At 37.5% G+C, this 16,707-nt stretch overlaps 1 protein-coding gene across 1 annotated transcript in view; it reads right to left on the bottom strand.

Annotated features, from left to right (window-relative positions):
* mylka (myosin, light chain kinase a) overlaps positions 1-10,774 on the bottom strand; it is an 81,724-nt gene extending 70,950 nt beyond the window's left edge. The window contains exons 1-5 of the mRNA XM_044366602.1: positions 10,542-10,774; positions 7,413-7,620; positions 4,851-4,896; positions 1,886-2,051; positions 88-253 (exon numbers count right to left, since the gene is read on the bottom strand). Of these exons, the coding sequence (XP_044222537.1) occupies positions 88-253; positions 1,886-2,051; positions 4,851-4,896; positions 7,413-7,620; positions 10,542-10,724 (769 nt within the window). The 5' untranslated portion in view covers positions 10,725-10,774. The remainder of the gene's footprint in view (positions 1-87; positions 254-1,885; positions 2,052-4,850; positions 4,897-7,412; positions 7,621-10,541) is intronic.
* Positions 10,775-16,707: the final 5,933 nt, after the last annotated feature.

Genomic DNA, 16,707 nt, shown 5'->3' with positions numbered 1-16,707 from the left:
TTAGTCCTCTATCACACTTTGATCCGTTAAATAATGTCTGATGTTTCATTATCAGAGGACTTTAGTGACCCTGATTGGCCGCCTTACTCTGGACGTTCAGCTCAGCAGTGGCGGTCGCTGTCCCGGCGCTGTTGGTGACCGAACATGTGTAACTTCCTACATCCTCTAGACACACTTCCTTTATCTCCAGGAAGTGCAGACCGGAGCGCTCATACATAGTGATCCGCCCACAAGACTGAAGCTCCGCCTCCCCCTGAGAGAGAGACAATCACAAAAAAAAAAAAAAATCAGTTCAAATGAATGACTCACATGTCGTCATGGTTCTGATATTTGTTAGGACAGCGTGGATGTAAACTGATTAATGATTAATTGAAATTAATTTCAGTCTGTAAATACTTTGTACTATTTTATAAAAGAAAAGAAAAACACATATGTCAATACCATACACAGCCAATTAACCTATTAAACCTATTAAAAGTAACATCAGACAAAATGTGCACTATACAAATGTCAACATGTTATTTTTTTTTAATTAGTTTTTGGTCTCATATTTGGATTTTAGTTTTGTTAATTCAATAAACGGTTTGTTAGTTGGTTCTTGATCAATATTTTTGTTTGTTTTCCTTCAAACTTCCACACAGTAAATAAAAGTAGCAACACTACAATGAAAACATACTCCAGTACAAGTAAACGCATTGACTGTATATAAATATGGACGACACGTCTCCACTTCCTGTCGCTATACAAAAGCGAAGCCAGAATATCTCCTTTCTAGGAGCGGCCATGTTGCTTGTGTGACGTCATTTGGAGTCTGAGCAGTAGATTCGGGTGGCTGACAGAGGTTTAAGAGTGGCTGTCACAGCTATCAATCATGATGTCACACCCCCTTTTTATATTGTCAAATAACTAATAACTTATTAGAAAAATGAGCATTTGGATAAACATCAGAATGATAAGAACGACCTAAAACGACTGAAACATGATGAGTATTTTGATTTTTTGGTTTGACCCATCTGCTGACCACAAGGGGGGGGGCTTGATCTATACTGCAGCCAGCCACCAGGGGGTGATCCAGATGTTTTGGCTTCACCTTTGAGGAGCTGTCATGGTGTCCATATTTGTATACAGTCAGTGAGTAAAAGTCCAGCATTTAAAATCATTTAAATTTAAAATACTTTCATAAAAGTACATAAGTATTGATAGCAAAATGAACTTAATGTATCAACTTGTACTTGTACTCGAGTAAATATACTTTCTAAGTGTATAATGAAGAAATCCTTTAAAATGTTGTACAGTACTGCAACAGACATTGACTTTTTCATTTTGACATAATTTATATAGCTACAACGTATATTGGGCGATTTTCTCGATTTATGATTTTGTCTATGTGTGAAAAATGCTCATTATAATTTCAGACAGCCAAAAGTGATGTATTCATTGTTTTAATCAATCAGTTATATCATTTTTTGTCGAATCAATTAATTGTTGTGGTTCAAATAATTTATATTTGTTTTTCACTCCCAGAAAATTGATGTAGTTTGTTCTGTTACCAAAGATGATGAATTGTTTAAATTTAGTTAAAATTAAGATCAAAACCAACTCTTTATAAATTTAAATTATTTTTCCACAGTATCCAAAAGTTGTTTCAAATTATTGCCACAACAAAATAAATGTGTATCATCTGCAAAAATCGTATAAACTTTATGTACAAAATAAACCGTAACGGGCCTAAAACGGAGCCTTGAGGAACCCCACAAGTAACCTTTAATACCTTTGAATTCATATTATTTATTTGAACATACTGATGACTGTAATGTCCCTCTCATTTCTTCAGTCGTAATACTATTCACACACACAAAAATGTCTTATGCTTAGCTCCTCCCACCTTGAACCATGTGACCTGGGGTTGAGGGCGTCCTGTGGTTTTGGCGGAGAATTTTCCGGTCTGTCCCGGTCTGGCAAACACTCGGCTCGGTTTAGAGACAAACTTTGGTGGACTCTCACCCCAAATACTGGGCCTGTTCTCCACTGCTGGGACTGCAGAGCGACACCTGGAATCATGGGAAATGGAGTTCTGAGTCACAGTTGATGCAATATTTATTTATTTACAACGGGAAGAAAACTGATCAGCTGTATTCTGACAGCTTTGGTAACGCTTTATTTTACAGATCCTTTCATTTTATAATTTCCCAGAAATTTTCGGAGTAATTTGCAGATATTTAACAATTTGGTACCATTTATAAGAAAAATGAAAAAAAAAGTTTCATATGTAGTTTTTTCAAAAGTTTTTCAACAATTTTCCTAAAAGTAGTTGCTGTGTAACTGTTCATTCACAGGACATTTCTTTGCAAGTGTTGTGTTATTTGGAAGTATACTGGCAATGTGCTCATTAACGAGTTTATGACAACGAATCTTATATGCCAATACTAATACATATTAAGTCTTTTCTGTCAGTTAAAGAATTGCGTAAATCTAATTTATTAAGAATTTTTGAAAATTAACAACTAGGAACCCAAATATTACCAACTTTTCTACATTTTTTCTTATAATTTGTAGAAAATTGCACCACTCTTTCTGTTAATTTAGTTGGTGAGTACCCAACTCTTTATATCTGGGCTCATACACAGTTGTAAATTTGCAAAAATTCTCAATAAATTAGACTCTTAACAATTCTTTAAACCTGCAGTGCCGAACTCTTACATATAAATGAACGTCCGTTACATTCAATCTCTTTGCAAACGAGTTCACACAATGCTGATTAAGCCTATCACCACTAGGAAAAATCTCTCTGTATTTCACAGTATAGCAGAGTTGTTTAAATCTGGTGTCTGGTTTGACATTTCCGCAATGGCCAGATGAATGCATACTGAGCTGAATGCATGCTCTATGGTCAGAGCATGCGCACCACAGACTTCCACTGGTTGAGCGGCTAACTTCCCAGTTTAGCTCTCTGCTAACTTGAATGTGGATAAAAAATTGAATCATGCGACTCTTCTAGACTTTCCAAATGTTACTGGACCAAATGGGTCAAATTCTGATAATGAAACGAGCCATTTCGCTGAGATTGTTTGACGCTTAACTGACATAAAATACTTACTTTTCAGTGCGTAGCTTTGTGTGTCAAACTACATATCAGCATATTAGCACCTACTTTTAGCAAATTACTGAAAAAACACAAAACTACACACTGAAAACTAAGTATTTCCTGTCAGATTAAGAATTGTCAAGAGTCTAATTTATTAAGAAATGTATTAATTATTAATCTACGTATGAACCCAAATAGCCTATCATGAGTGGGTTCTTACCAATGAAACTATCTCAACACTTTTTCAGTGTTTTCTTATAATTTGTACCAAATGTCTGAAATACTAACTGTCAAATAGCTACAAATTACCAAAAAAAACCTCCAGGATATTAGTATAAAATGAAGGGAGCTGTAAAGTAAAGCGTTACCACAGTTTTTCCTGGAGCAGAGAGTCAGATAGCATTCTCACTGTCAGGGCCAACCACTTTCCAAAACACCTGGGTCCACTTGGGAGGATCTTCTGCATTTCTACACAGGAACAACTAGGGCCTTATTTTGTTAGTTTTATCCCTTCATTTCCATCAGCAATAATAAAAACTGTACTCACCAAGTTAATATCTGAGATCTGGAAACACAGTGACATCACTAAAAAGAAGTCTGACAGGTTGGAAACAAACCAACAGTTTACCCAGATTAGATGTAATAAACTGTAGTTTTCCTTCGAGCAGTAATTTAATCAGTAGGGGCTCCTACTTTACAGCAGCTCCTCGCCAACACTCAGAAACACCTGCAGGGCACTGCCGTCTTCAATGGTTAATAAAACAAGTTAAATACTTTAGGACGATGAAGCCCTTTTAGAGATGAATGTAACTAAAACCAAAGACATGTGCAGTGATGGAAAATAAGGACATTTACTCAAGTACTGTGCTTAAGTACAATTTTGAGGTACTTGTACTTTACTTGAGTATTTCCATTTAATGACCTAGCTAACTGTATATAAAGTAGTGTAAACTAGCTCCACCTCCAGCAGCTACAACAGTAACATGCTGCTCTAACACTGATGCTTCACTATTAATAATCTAATGATGTCATATATAATAATATATCAGTCAGAGGGACCAAACCACTACTTTTACTGCAATACTTTAACTACATCAAGCTCATAATACTTATGTACTTTTACTGTAATACTTTAACTACATCAAGCTCATAATACTTATGTACTTTTACTGCAATACTTTAACTACATCAAGCTCATAATACTTATGTACTTTTACTGCAATACTTTAACCACATCAAGCTCATAATACTTATGTACTTTTACTGCAATACTTTAACTACATCAAGCTCATAATACTTATGTACTTTTACTGCAATACTTTAACTACATCAAGCTCATAATACTTATGTACTTTTACTGCAATACTTTAACTACATCAAGCTCATAATACTTATGTACTTTTACTGCAATACTTTAACTACATCAAGCTCATAATACTTATGTACTTTTACTGCAATACTTTAACTACATCAAGCTCATAATACTTATGTACTTTTACTGCAATACTTTAACTACATCAAGCTCATAATACTTATGTACTTTTACTGCAATACTTTAACTACATCAAGCTCATAATACTTATGTACTTTTACTGCAATACTTTAACTACATCAAGCTCATAATACTTATGTACTTTTACTGTAGTAGGAGGACTTTTACTTGTATGAGTATTTTTTACATTGTTGTATTGGTACTTTTACTAAAGTAAAGGATCTGAGTTCTTCTTCCAAGAGAATGAGGACATAAGAACAGAGATGAGCTCACCCTGTTTTCATGGAGGACGGGAGGCCATATTTCTTCCCAGAAGTCTCTACAGGTGGAAAAACAAGCATGAGACTGAAGAAGAGTTTGGCCTCTTAAAGGACAGAGTTGGATTTTTTCTTTAATTTTCTTATAATTATATTTTCTTTATTATTTGCAGGATAATGCACACAACATTATTCCAATATTGATCATAGGTAAAGAAAAGAGATAAATGAATAGATTAAACCAAAGATGAAATAAAACATTACATTTACAAAAGACACATTTACTCTCAGCGTCACTCAGATACTATTGTGTTCAGAGATCCACTTCTAATAAGTCAGGTGATTTATTACCTTTATTTATTACTTTATTGTTAATATTGGCATAAATTAAGGATTAAATAAGGGCATTTAAAGGGATTTCTGCTGGGAACCTTTGCTGCAGGTCATCGTCCTCTCTCTGTTTTACTGTCACAGAGACTAAAGAAGAAGCTGGAATCAGAGAATTTGGACATTTTCTTCTTTAAAAAAAATGACTCCAAGCAATTATCAAAATAGTTGGTGATTGTGAATTTAATTTAGTTGCCAACTAATTGATTTATCGACTAATTGTTGCGGCTCTACAGTCCGTTCCGTATTATTGGATTCATGTCTAGACGCTTCCTGGTCATCAGCTCCATCTGAAGGCTAAAACAAACATCCTCTTTCCCAAATTCACATCACTACAACAACCAGAAAGTGTCGACTGTGACTGAAGGAAGCTGCTGCAGGAGCAGAAGAAGTGTTACATGGGGGGAAGATACCAGCTCAGTCTGGTTGTGTTTAGCAAACAGGAAGCTCCTGTTGAGCTGTTTACGACGCACTAAACCGTGAACCTCTGGGCCAGCTCGCTGCACTGAACCATGGCTGAACACACGCATGGAGAAGAAGGTTTTATGAGGAATATCACTGAGGTCATGTTTGGAAACTGCAGGATTAATGGAGTCAGAGTTAACACTGTAAGGAGCATCTCCTCTCCAAAACACCTCCACAAACCTGAAACACATGCCACAGCTCCTCTCCTGGACTCTTCATCTGCTTTTAATACAGATCCAGCTCCGTGCTACCTGCGTTTCCACCAGAGGAAACCAGGATCTAAATGAAGCTCCAGGGAGACCCCTGCTGAAGGGGGGCGGAGGATGGGGCGGGGGGGGGGTTACTTTGGGGGCGGGGTTTGCAGCACTGCCTGTATATAAAGATGGACGCAGTGCTGTAATGTAACCGTGCAGGCCCTTGATGTTTGTTTTTTTTTACGTTGTCGATATAATAATCAAATACTCAATACTACTTACAGAGATGTAGTGTGAGGAAAGAACAAGCTTTTCCCTTTTATAACCCTGTCCTGCTGCTGAAGATGAATTTATAACATTCTGTTAACATTTTTATTACAGCTTGTGTTTTTATTATTTATGAAATAGCCTATCATGTATTTATGACACTTGTGTGGCAGTAGCTATATTTCTCTCTGTATGTGGGCTATATGAAAGCCTTATAACATTATATTATTCTCAGCATAACATACAGGCGAACTAACTTCACACAATAAGGCTGTTTAATAACTGTTCATCAGCGTGTTAACAGACTGCATCCTTCTTCACGTCTGACAGGATTTACCGTTACAAATATAGTCGTGATTTTCGTAAGTTTGGCAGAAAATTCTGCAGATTTTTCTTTGTTGTGCTGTTTTTGGTTTTTGTCTTTGATGTTTTCCTTTCATTGTCTAAGTGTCTCTGACAGCGGTGCCGATGAATTTCCTGCCTAATGTGTTAATTGGACCAGAAATCCCTGACGTATCAAACAAATATGGACCAGTAAAGTTTTTATTTTATTTTAAATGGGGGGGGGGGGGGGGCTCAGGATGGACGTCACTGGTCGGTTTTATTGGAGCAGGTTTGAAGTCCAGAGCTGCTGCTTATGTTTGGTGCTATCTCTTCCAAATAAGGAGTGCGTGTGTTGCCTTTCGCTCTCCCGAAACAGGCCACACTACCTCAGACCCAAGTCACATTAAACTTAGTGAAATATTGCCACAATATTCCGACTCAGTGTGAGTCCCAGAGCCAACTGTCAATCACAGCTATCAATCAAGACCCACATGGCAGCGTCTTCAAATCTTATTAACGGAGCAATATTTTCCAAAATGACCACCAATACATTATTAAAGGGCCTGAAATTAGAGATTAAGACCATAATGACTCATTGAAAACAATCACTGACTTAGTATTTCTAGAAAGTAGTCGAGGCTTTTTGAATGGGAGTCAATTGGAGCATCTAATGGTCATCGGTGCTACTTTACGGTCAAAACGTGGCAGCTGCTGGTTGGTCCAGATGGTCAAATGAAGCTTATATGAGGCTTCAGCAGTCAGAGAGCAGTCAGATCAAGTGGATATCTGACACATTTACAGTCTTTTTACTGATAGTGGTATCATTATTATTATTAGTAGTAGCAGTAGTAGCAGTAGTAGTATTAGTAGTAGTAGCAGTAGTAGTATTAGTAGTAGTAGCAGTAGTAGTAATAACAGTAGTATTATTATAGGATGCAAACCTTCCAGAAGGATCTCCACGGTAACCTGGCGGCTCCCGGCCGGATTGGTGGCCTGACAGGTGTAACGGCCCAGGTCTTCCTCTCTGACCCCGCCAACCACCAGGCTGAAGGTGCCCCGCCCACCTCTCTCCATGACACAGCGCTCTCCACCAATCATAGCCCTGCCCTCCCTGTACCATGTGATCTGGGGCTCAGGATGACCTCGAACCTGAAAGACAGAGAAGTGATGTTAGTCTAGACGACCAGACGAAGACACAAAACTAACATGTCAACATCTCCTTTAACTTTTTCATGTTAATGTTACTTTTTTAACTCAAACGTTACATTTTTAATGCTTCAGTTTCTTTTTAATTTGAATCCTACAAAATTTTTTCCCACATCTTGCTAATGCTAATGTTGCTAATGCTAATGTTAGCTACTAACTAGCTATGCTAATGTTAGCTATTAACTAACTATGCTAATGTTAGGTATTAATTAACTAAAGATGCTTTTTAAACTCTAATGTTACTTCTTAACACTTATGTTACTTTTTAATGCTAACGTTACTTATTTAACATTATACTTTCTAATTAGTATTTAATGCTAACACAACTTTCTTTAATGCTGCGAGCCTCCAGCAGAGATGAGGAGCTACAGACGCCTGCTAATCTCACTTCTTTCTAACGCCACACTCAAAGATTTATTTTTACTTTTCAAACTTGTAGTCTTCAGCTGCAACTGACACTGGCTCAAGTGACATCATCAGTGACATCATCAAAAGGCTTTATGTGACTTTTTACACAGAGAACAACCTAGAAACACGTGCAGAGTTCACCTTTAAGTAAACTCTGCCTTTAAACTTAATTTCACTGCAGTGATCATCATTTAATTAATTATGATAACTCACAAAAAGATACACTGAAATAAAAACTTACAATCTTTCCAAAATACTGCTTATTGTGAAAAGTTACTTTGCAACTAACACAATAAATGTCTCTAACGCCTGGAGATATTTTGCTTATAAAAGTGGCTGACATCAGCATCTTTAGTGTGTGTGTGTGTGTGTGTGTGTGTGTGTGTGTGTGTGTGTGTGTGTGTGTAGCATGTGGCGGGCAGATGTCTCAACTGTTTGATGGTTTCAACCACAATTCCCATGAGGCCTTGCAGCTCAATTAATCTCTTTGTCTTCTCTAGCTGTGGACTGATGCTGCATTCAGGTGCCGTGGAATTCTGGACACACAGAACCTGAACGCCCCACTGAGTCACGAGATCAAGATGCATTTTTCTTCCCTTAACATGCTTCCTACTTTCCTTCAATACCTCCTGACTCTGGTGCGGTACGTCAAATGTTAACATTTATATTTAACACTGTACATGGTCCCAATAAATACAACTTTCCTCCTTGCATCCTTTTCTGTCTCCTTTTCTTTTTCTTCTCTACCTCCTCCTATATAAGTTATTTCCTTGTATATCTCCTTTTTTCTCTCCTCTGCCTCCTCATGCCCTTTCCTATAGATGGATTTCCTGTTTACAAACAGTCAAGGATGCAGCAAAACACATCACCACAATGTCCTGATAGTTTGTGGACATTTTCAGCAGGTGAATTATTGTAATGTGGGACACTGACAAGCAAAACAATAAAGTAACATGAATATGAAAACAAGAAAGTAACATTAGCATGAAAACAATAAAGTAACATTAGCATGAAAACAATAAAGTAACATTAGCATGAAAACAATAAAGTAACGTTAGCATGAAAACAATAAAGTAATGTTAGCATGAAAACAATGAAGTAGTATTAGCATGAAAACAGTAACGTAACATTAGCATGAAAACAATAAAGTAACGTTAGCATGAAAACAATAAAGTAACATTAGCATGAAAACAATAAAGTAACGTTAGCATGAAAACAATAAAGTAACATTAGCATGAAAACAATGAAGTAACCTTAGCATGAAAACAATTAAGTAACGTTAGCATGAAAACAATAAAGTAACGTTAGCATGAAAACAATAAAGTAACGTTAGCATGAAAACAATAAAGTAACGTTAGCATGAAAACAATAAAGTAACCTTAGCATGAAAACAATAAAGTAACGTTAGCATGAAAACAATAAAGTAACAATAAAGTAACATTAGCATGAAAACAATAAAGTAACATTAGCGTAAAAAGTTTGTGTTTTAAACGTGTGAAGGCGAGTAGATGAGTTATTTGGTCTGAAACTGGTAAACCAGTTGCAGATTCCAAAAACCAACAGAAAAAAATGAGTAATGAAGCAAAATGAAAGCTCAAGATGGAGGTTAAAGCTTTCACCAACAAATGGAGCAGAAAGACGTTAAAACACCAAATAAACCAAACAATGACTTCAGAGACAAAATAACTTCATCAGTGAACTCAGTCAGGTTGACGACTTCACAACAGGATGCAGCCGATCACAAGACTGAGGAAATGTTAATCCCTCTCTTCTCACATGCTCCTCTCCTCCTCTCCTTTCCTCTCATGTTTCCTCCTCACCTCTCTCATTTCATAATTATTCATAACAATAATAATAAATCTGTCTTATTTTATTACATTTTCTTTTTTTTTTAAATGATTTTTGTCTTCATTGGTCCGTTACTGGTGAAGATGCCAACAGGAAACAGGAGAGAGAGAGATGGGTGTAATGTGCAAAAAGCTCCCTTGCTGGACTGGAACCAGGGATGTTATGTGCACAGTAACCATTCAGGTACTGGGTCGCTCCTTTTATCACATTTTCATAATGTTTGATTTCTCGTGTGCATTAGTCTCAAATTGTTTTACTGTTTACTGTCTACATTAACTCATTATCGGCTTCTCAGTCATCTGGGAAGCACTTTGAATTGCACTAACCTGCATGAAAGGCACTGTACAAATAACGTTTGATTGATTGATACTGTTTTGACAAAACATTTGAACTCATCTTTAGTATTTTCTTCTGCTGCCCAGAGGGTGAACTCTGTGGATCTGTTACGATCACATGACCTTTTCCTCTAGCTGGGACCATCATCACCAGGAGTCCTCCTGAACCGCATCAAACGTTAGCTTAGCAAAGGCAGCAGTGATGTTAGAGCTCAAAGCAGCAGACGGAGGAACAGATTCAGTCAGATAAACATTAAATCAGCAGCATCCCACCTTCCCCTCCAGTCGGGCGTCTACCCCCAGGGTGACCCGGGCGTTGCGGGGAGGCAGAATGAAGGCTGGAGGCTCGTTGCCACGGGAACTGCATCCTGGTGACAGGCCAGCTATCTTGGTGACGGTGGAGGAAGCTGAAGCAAACCGGACGTCACTCATCCTGCTGTCAGAGAGAAAAAACATACTAATGTCAAAATAATATCAGAAAACATCTAAAATATACTCGTCATGTAACTGCAGTTAAATACTGATAAATAATATTAATTTATTAGTATTTAAAGTAATATTACACAATATAAACTACACTTTATTTGAATGTTGTTTTTGATATATAACAAGTGATCATTAATTTAAAAACAAAGACATTTATGTTCGTTAATTCTACAAAACTGCAAAACAATGAGAATAATATGAACACAAATATTAAGACGTAACTCTGTGTGTGTGTGTGTGTGTGTGTTGTGAGGGATGAACAGATATGAAGCATGAAGATAAAAACATCATGTGTGTGATCAGCGAACACGCCAACATGTGACTGGTTCCACATATACGACCTTATAAGGAGAACAAATCAACTCTGCAAGTTATTTAAGTTCAATCTGTTAAACGTCTTTGTGTTTCAGGATCTCAGTTTATTAATTAATCACTTTTATTTTAATTCTTACTCTCCTGACTTTTTAAAGCAGTACAACACTGTAAAAAATACTCTAATTCAAGTAAAAATTCAAAATCTTAGTACAGAAATACAGAAGTATTATCATCTTAGACATTTAACAACCAACCTGCTTTTCTTTGTGAAATTAATATTAATTTCTTTGAGTCAAATGTATGTTCGGTGAAGTTTCTGTCTACATTAAAACCATTTAATTTGTTAAATTCTTATCGTTTTAATTGATAAGTTTGTCATTTAATACTTAATTTATTAATAGTGAAGCATCAGTGTTAGAGCAGCATGTTACTGTTGTAGCTGCTGGAGGTGGAGCTAGTTTACACTACTTTATATACAGTTAGCTAGTTTAGTCCAGTGGTTCCCAACCTAGGGGTCGGGCCCCTCCAAAGGGTCAGCAGATAAATCTGAGGGGTGGTGAGATGATTAATGGGAGAGGAAAGAAGAAAAAACAAAGTTCTGATACACAAATCTGTTTTCAGTTTTTGGACTTTTTCTCTAATCTTTGATTTTTGCTGAAATATTGGATCATTTGAACATTTATTGAAATGAAAGCATGTGAGAAGTTTAGAGGGAAAAATCACTATTTGGTGGAGCTGTTAACAACTCATAGACATGTGAAATGTGACCCCGACTACACACTGCTTTTTGTAAGACGTCAAAAGCCAAAAAGGTTGGAAACCACTGGTTTCATCTTTAACAATGTGTTGTATTTTAAAAGCTTGTTATATTATCCATTGTGTCAAATCTTCATGTGAAAAGTAACTAAAGCTGTCAAATAAATGTAGTGGAGTAGAAAGTACAATATTTCCCTCTGAAATGTGGTGGAGTGGAAGAATAACGTCCATCTTATCAGGCTTCAAGTTTCTTCTACAAGATCTCAGACAGATTTCTTAGCAAAAGTGCTTCAACAGTGAAATTCTTTAAATGCACTGTGTTACACTGATTTAAGAAGTGAGGTGTCACTACAGGAACTTGTCTCCTTCGTCTACCCCCCCAGCACTAACAGTCTGAAGCCCTGAGTTTTGACTTGCAGGCAGCAACCGACATCACAACAGGATATAAATAACAGAAAACCACAAAATGCAGAATATCTCATTTAAACTTTTCAGACACTAGAAGAGGGGCAGGCCTCAGTTCTGAATAAACAACTTTATTTCAGTTTTTTATTAATTTATCTATTAGGAACAGTGAGCCAGAGTTAGCCTAAAAGGCTAAATTTTCATCTGTCGACGACATGTTCCACATATGCAAAAGAAGCATGATAACAAATATCATGCACAGGTTTTGTGAGTGGACTGATAAAGCGTGCTCAGTGCCAACGCTCCATCAGACTGTTGGGAGTTCATGTTGTGTTGGTTGGAAGTTTGTTCGATGACCGAACGGCGTTTATCTGTGTGAAACAGCCGCTCAGTGTTTTCAGAACAAACAACCAGCCTGCTGTTAGTGTTCCTGCCGTCACAGTTCAAACACGCTGCTAACACCGACACATTCTCCAGCTGCCTTACATGGCTTTAAAGCCCTACACTCTGACTTTTTTTTTGTTTTTAAATGACATTTTTTTTAATCTAAATGTCAACCTTTGCTTCCTATTAAGTCCACTAGTCAGAGCTGGAGATTTAAACCAGAAACTGCTCAGTGTGTGTTTATGTCAGTAATCCTTTGATTGTCTTGATTATTTCCAGACACATTTCTCTTTATATAAAAACAGCCGTGTCACATCGATCCCCCGCTCCGCCACAACACCACGTGGCACATTCTTCCATTCAAATACATCAATGTGTTTCTCCTGAGAGACGCCTCCAAAATAAAAACCCATCTTTATCCGACATTTTGGCCCGAGAGTGACATATTTAGCCTGTTCATCATCTTCGCTTAGCATGTTAACATTTGCTAATTAGCAGTAAAGACAGCTGAGGCTGATGGGAATCAGCTTCTCTCTGCACTCTGACTGGTTTTGAGATATTAAAGTTCAAAGTTTTGACATTCTAGTTATCAAAACGGATCGACAGTATATTCTCTCTTATTTGTCAGAATAACAGACACCCTCATTGTATCAAAATAAAACATCACTGTGTTAAAAGTTACGCCAGTTTGTTGTGTATCAGATTGCTGTTGGGTAAATTTTGAGTTTGCAGGTTTAAGAAGCGACAACAATCTGCAGACAAGAAGAAGTTGAAGTTTATGACATGTTGGATTCAGTGTGAATATTATCATTAATATCCAAACACTCAGTTCTAGCAGAACCTCCACAGACGTTTATCACATAATATGAACAATGAATCTGATCTTCATGGCACTGATAAGAGATGAAAGATAAATATGAAATATCTGATCTGATTCTTGAAAAATGTTATCAGACAGAAGCCTTTCAAAATAAAAGCTAAATTAAACCAACTCCTGGATGTGTGTTTTACTGTCAGCTTGAGTTCGATTGTACTTCGTGCAGTGTTTGTATGTGACTGATGTTTAGTCATCAAATACAAATAGTTCTTCTAACGTTAACGTTGACTAAATACTGCATGTTATCCTCGTTTGGTGGATTTAGATTTGTTAATATTTCTTAATTTAAAGAGTCAGTTTGTCATGTGACACAATGAACTCGCAGCTTTAGTTGCTGCTGTTGCTCAGTTCAGTCTGGACAAAGACAACATGCAAAGCTGCTGTCAGAGCTTCTTCATCATCAGGAACCATCATCAGGAACCATCACCAGGAACCATCATCAGGAACCATCATCAGGAACCATCACCGGGAACCATCACCGGGAACCATCACCAGGAACCATCATCAGGAACCATCAACAGGAACCACCACCAGGAACCATCATCAGGAACCACCACCAGGAACCATCATCAGGAACCATCACCAGGAACCATCATCAGGAACCATCACCAGGAACCATCATCAGGAACCATCACCAGGAACCATCACCAGGAACCAGGGTCTGAATGAAGCTCCAGAGAGATTGTTTTACCCCCCCAAAAAAGTCCCTGCTGGGGGGGGCGGGCAGGATCTTTGGGGGTGGGGTTTGCAGGGATGATTGTTGCTGATTGATCAAACAGGAAGACATTTCTCTTTGTTTACTAATGTTAAAAGTAAAGTTAGGCTTTGCTAAGAGAGAGAGAGAGCTAGAGAGTGAATGAAGAGAGCGAGCAGCTGAATGAGGGAAATCAAAAGTTATTTCCTGATTGTTTCACGGTGGTTAAATAACCATCAAAGGCTCAGCAGATGATTTAGTGAGGAGACAGACGCTCGCTGCGTTTCTGCTTCTCATTCATTCTTCACATCCAACTCATCAGCAGCAAACACAAAAAAGTTTCCTCGTGTGTTAATACTGCGGCGTCTCGTCACTTTTATATTCCTCAGCAGGATCCATCTGGTTCCACAAAAAGGAGGATTAGTTCCTCTGCTTCCAAAGTACCTGAACTTCTGTTAGAAACGGAGCACAGACAGTTTCCATCATGTATGTTTTCTTCAAACTACAAAAAAAGAAGTTTTTAAGCAATGCATGCTGGGAAATATGCTGACATGCTGATCATGTTTCTTTATAAACTTAAATCAATGAGTCAACTCTTTAAATTCAACTCATCATTTCAAGTGAAAAGAGTCAGAGGAACCGTTAAATATGAGAAATAAAAACTAGAAATTTCAGGTTTAATTAACTTGAACTTAAAACTCTAAACTAAGTAAAGTTAAAGAGTTGATTGCTTCCACTTGGAAGCAGAGAGGTTTCTGTCATACAGGTGACCTATATACTGATGGGAGCTTTGGCTCATTTGCACAGTTACAAGCTGTTTATAATGTTCCCACATCAAGTTTTTCCAGATATTTACATACTGGAGACTCTGTCAGGAAGCATGTGCCTCACTTTGAAATGTTGGACGAGCACGAGTCCCCGGAGACAACAGATAAAGTTTATCCTGTTACTCGCAGGGCGGTTTTCCTTCTTTTTTTTTTTTTTTTATCAGATCCAACATAGCAGAGTTCTGTTTAACACATCAGGACTTAAACAGACGTGGGCGGACGAGCTGAATGTAGAACTAGACGAAGATCTGGGAGAGATGATGGTTCAGTCTTTACACGGACTCTGTTATTCCTGATGTTTCACCTCTTTGTGTTTGATGAAGTGTTCGATCAGTAAACTGTTCACATACTGGAAAAGCCTGATCCTCTTATAGGCATTCTTAGAGTAACACGCTCTTCATCTTTGGCCGATTAGTATGAAAATGTGTTTTGTTTGGAACGATAAGAGTGAAAAAGTTCATCTTACGAGTGTGGAAACGGGATTCTGTTAAAGGACTAATGTGTCCACCTTGCTGTATAAACACTCTTACATTTGTACTTTTTAAAGGAAAACTGCTTTGTATTTAATATAATTTATGATTGTGTGTTAATGTTCACCTTCACTCCTAATTAGGTTTGTATTCAGTTACGATTTTCATAATGAAATAACCAATCAAACAATTTGATTTTGCAGGACATTATTAGTATTTTTGACATCCATCATTTCTAGATGTGCAGACAGATTCAGCTGTTTGATTGTAGTTAATATTGAGTTAGAAACAAACAGTCTCTGTGTTGTTTATTTGTAGTTCATCTGGTTACCATGGTTTGTATATAGTTTGTTCCCCTCATGTGTCATTAGTGAGGGCAGTTTTGTCTCTGATGAGACCTAATTCACTCATTAATCTTGATTTGTTTGTTCTTTCTGCATTTTTTTGGGGGGGTAAATGAAAACCCAACCCGCATGAAAAACCACAAAAAACCCTCCTGTGCATCCTGTGACTTGCTGTTCGGGTCTCTAACATTCCCCAAAAGAAAATAATAACCATTTATTTCAAACACAGCGGGTGTTGAAGCAGTGAAGCAGGAAACTGACAGAAGAATTCCCTCCCATCATGTGACCTTTCCATTTCTGAGCGGCTGATAAGAAGATCAATGGAGCAAACGGTTTTTCTGCCGATATTCACCTGTTCTCACACAGATAACAGGGGGCAGCCTTGTAACCATGCCAACACAGATACCAGAGCAGTGACACACACTCTGGAGTGAATGTGTGTAGTCAGCAGTTCAGTTGTTAACACAGATGCAGAAACTGACTCGGTATCAGTGAGAGAAAACCGCCAACTCATCATCCTTCTGCTGCTGAATGTAAAAGAAGCGTTATGGTGTAAAACACATAGCTGGAAGAACAAACTCCAATAAAGTTTTGAGTTCTAATTTAACTTTATCTGAACAAATCGTACTCGTGTTAATGACTGTTAGTTATTGCTTCTATGACTGCCAGGCTTTCTGTTCTTTTGTTCTCTCACATAAACAGTTTACAACAGCGACAGTGACAGATTTACCATCAAAATTCAGTCATTTTTTGAGGGGGGGACTGGGAGGGCAGTCTTTGATTCCAGACAGAAGTAAACAAAAGCAGCCTCTCGTTTCTAGCTGGTAAACAGGGATTTTACAGAAATGTTTCCAGCTGAACCATTTAAATCTGCACTATGA

The sequence above is a fragment of the Thunnus albacares genome, chromosome 11 (genome assembly GCF_914725855.1).
Source record: "Thunnus albacares chromosome 11, fThuAlb1.1, whole genome shotgun sequence".
In the NCBI taxonomy this organism is placed as follows: Eukaryota; Metazoa; Chordata; class Actinopteri; order Scombriformes; family Scombridae; genus Thunnus; species Thunnus albacares.
Note: the sequence above shows the minus strand (reverse complement) of the source record. Positions and strands in the feature narration are given on the sequence as shown.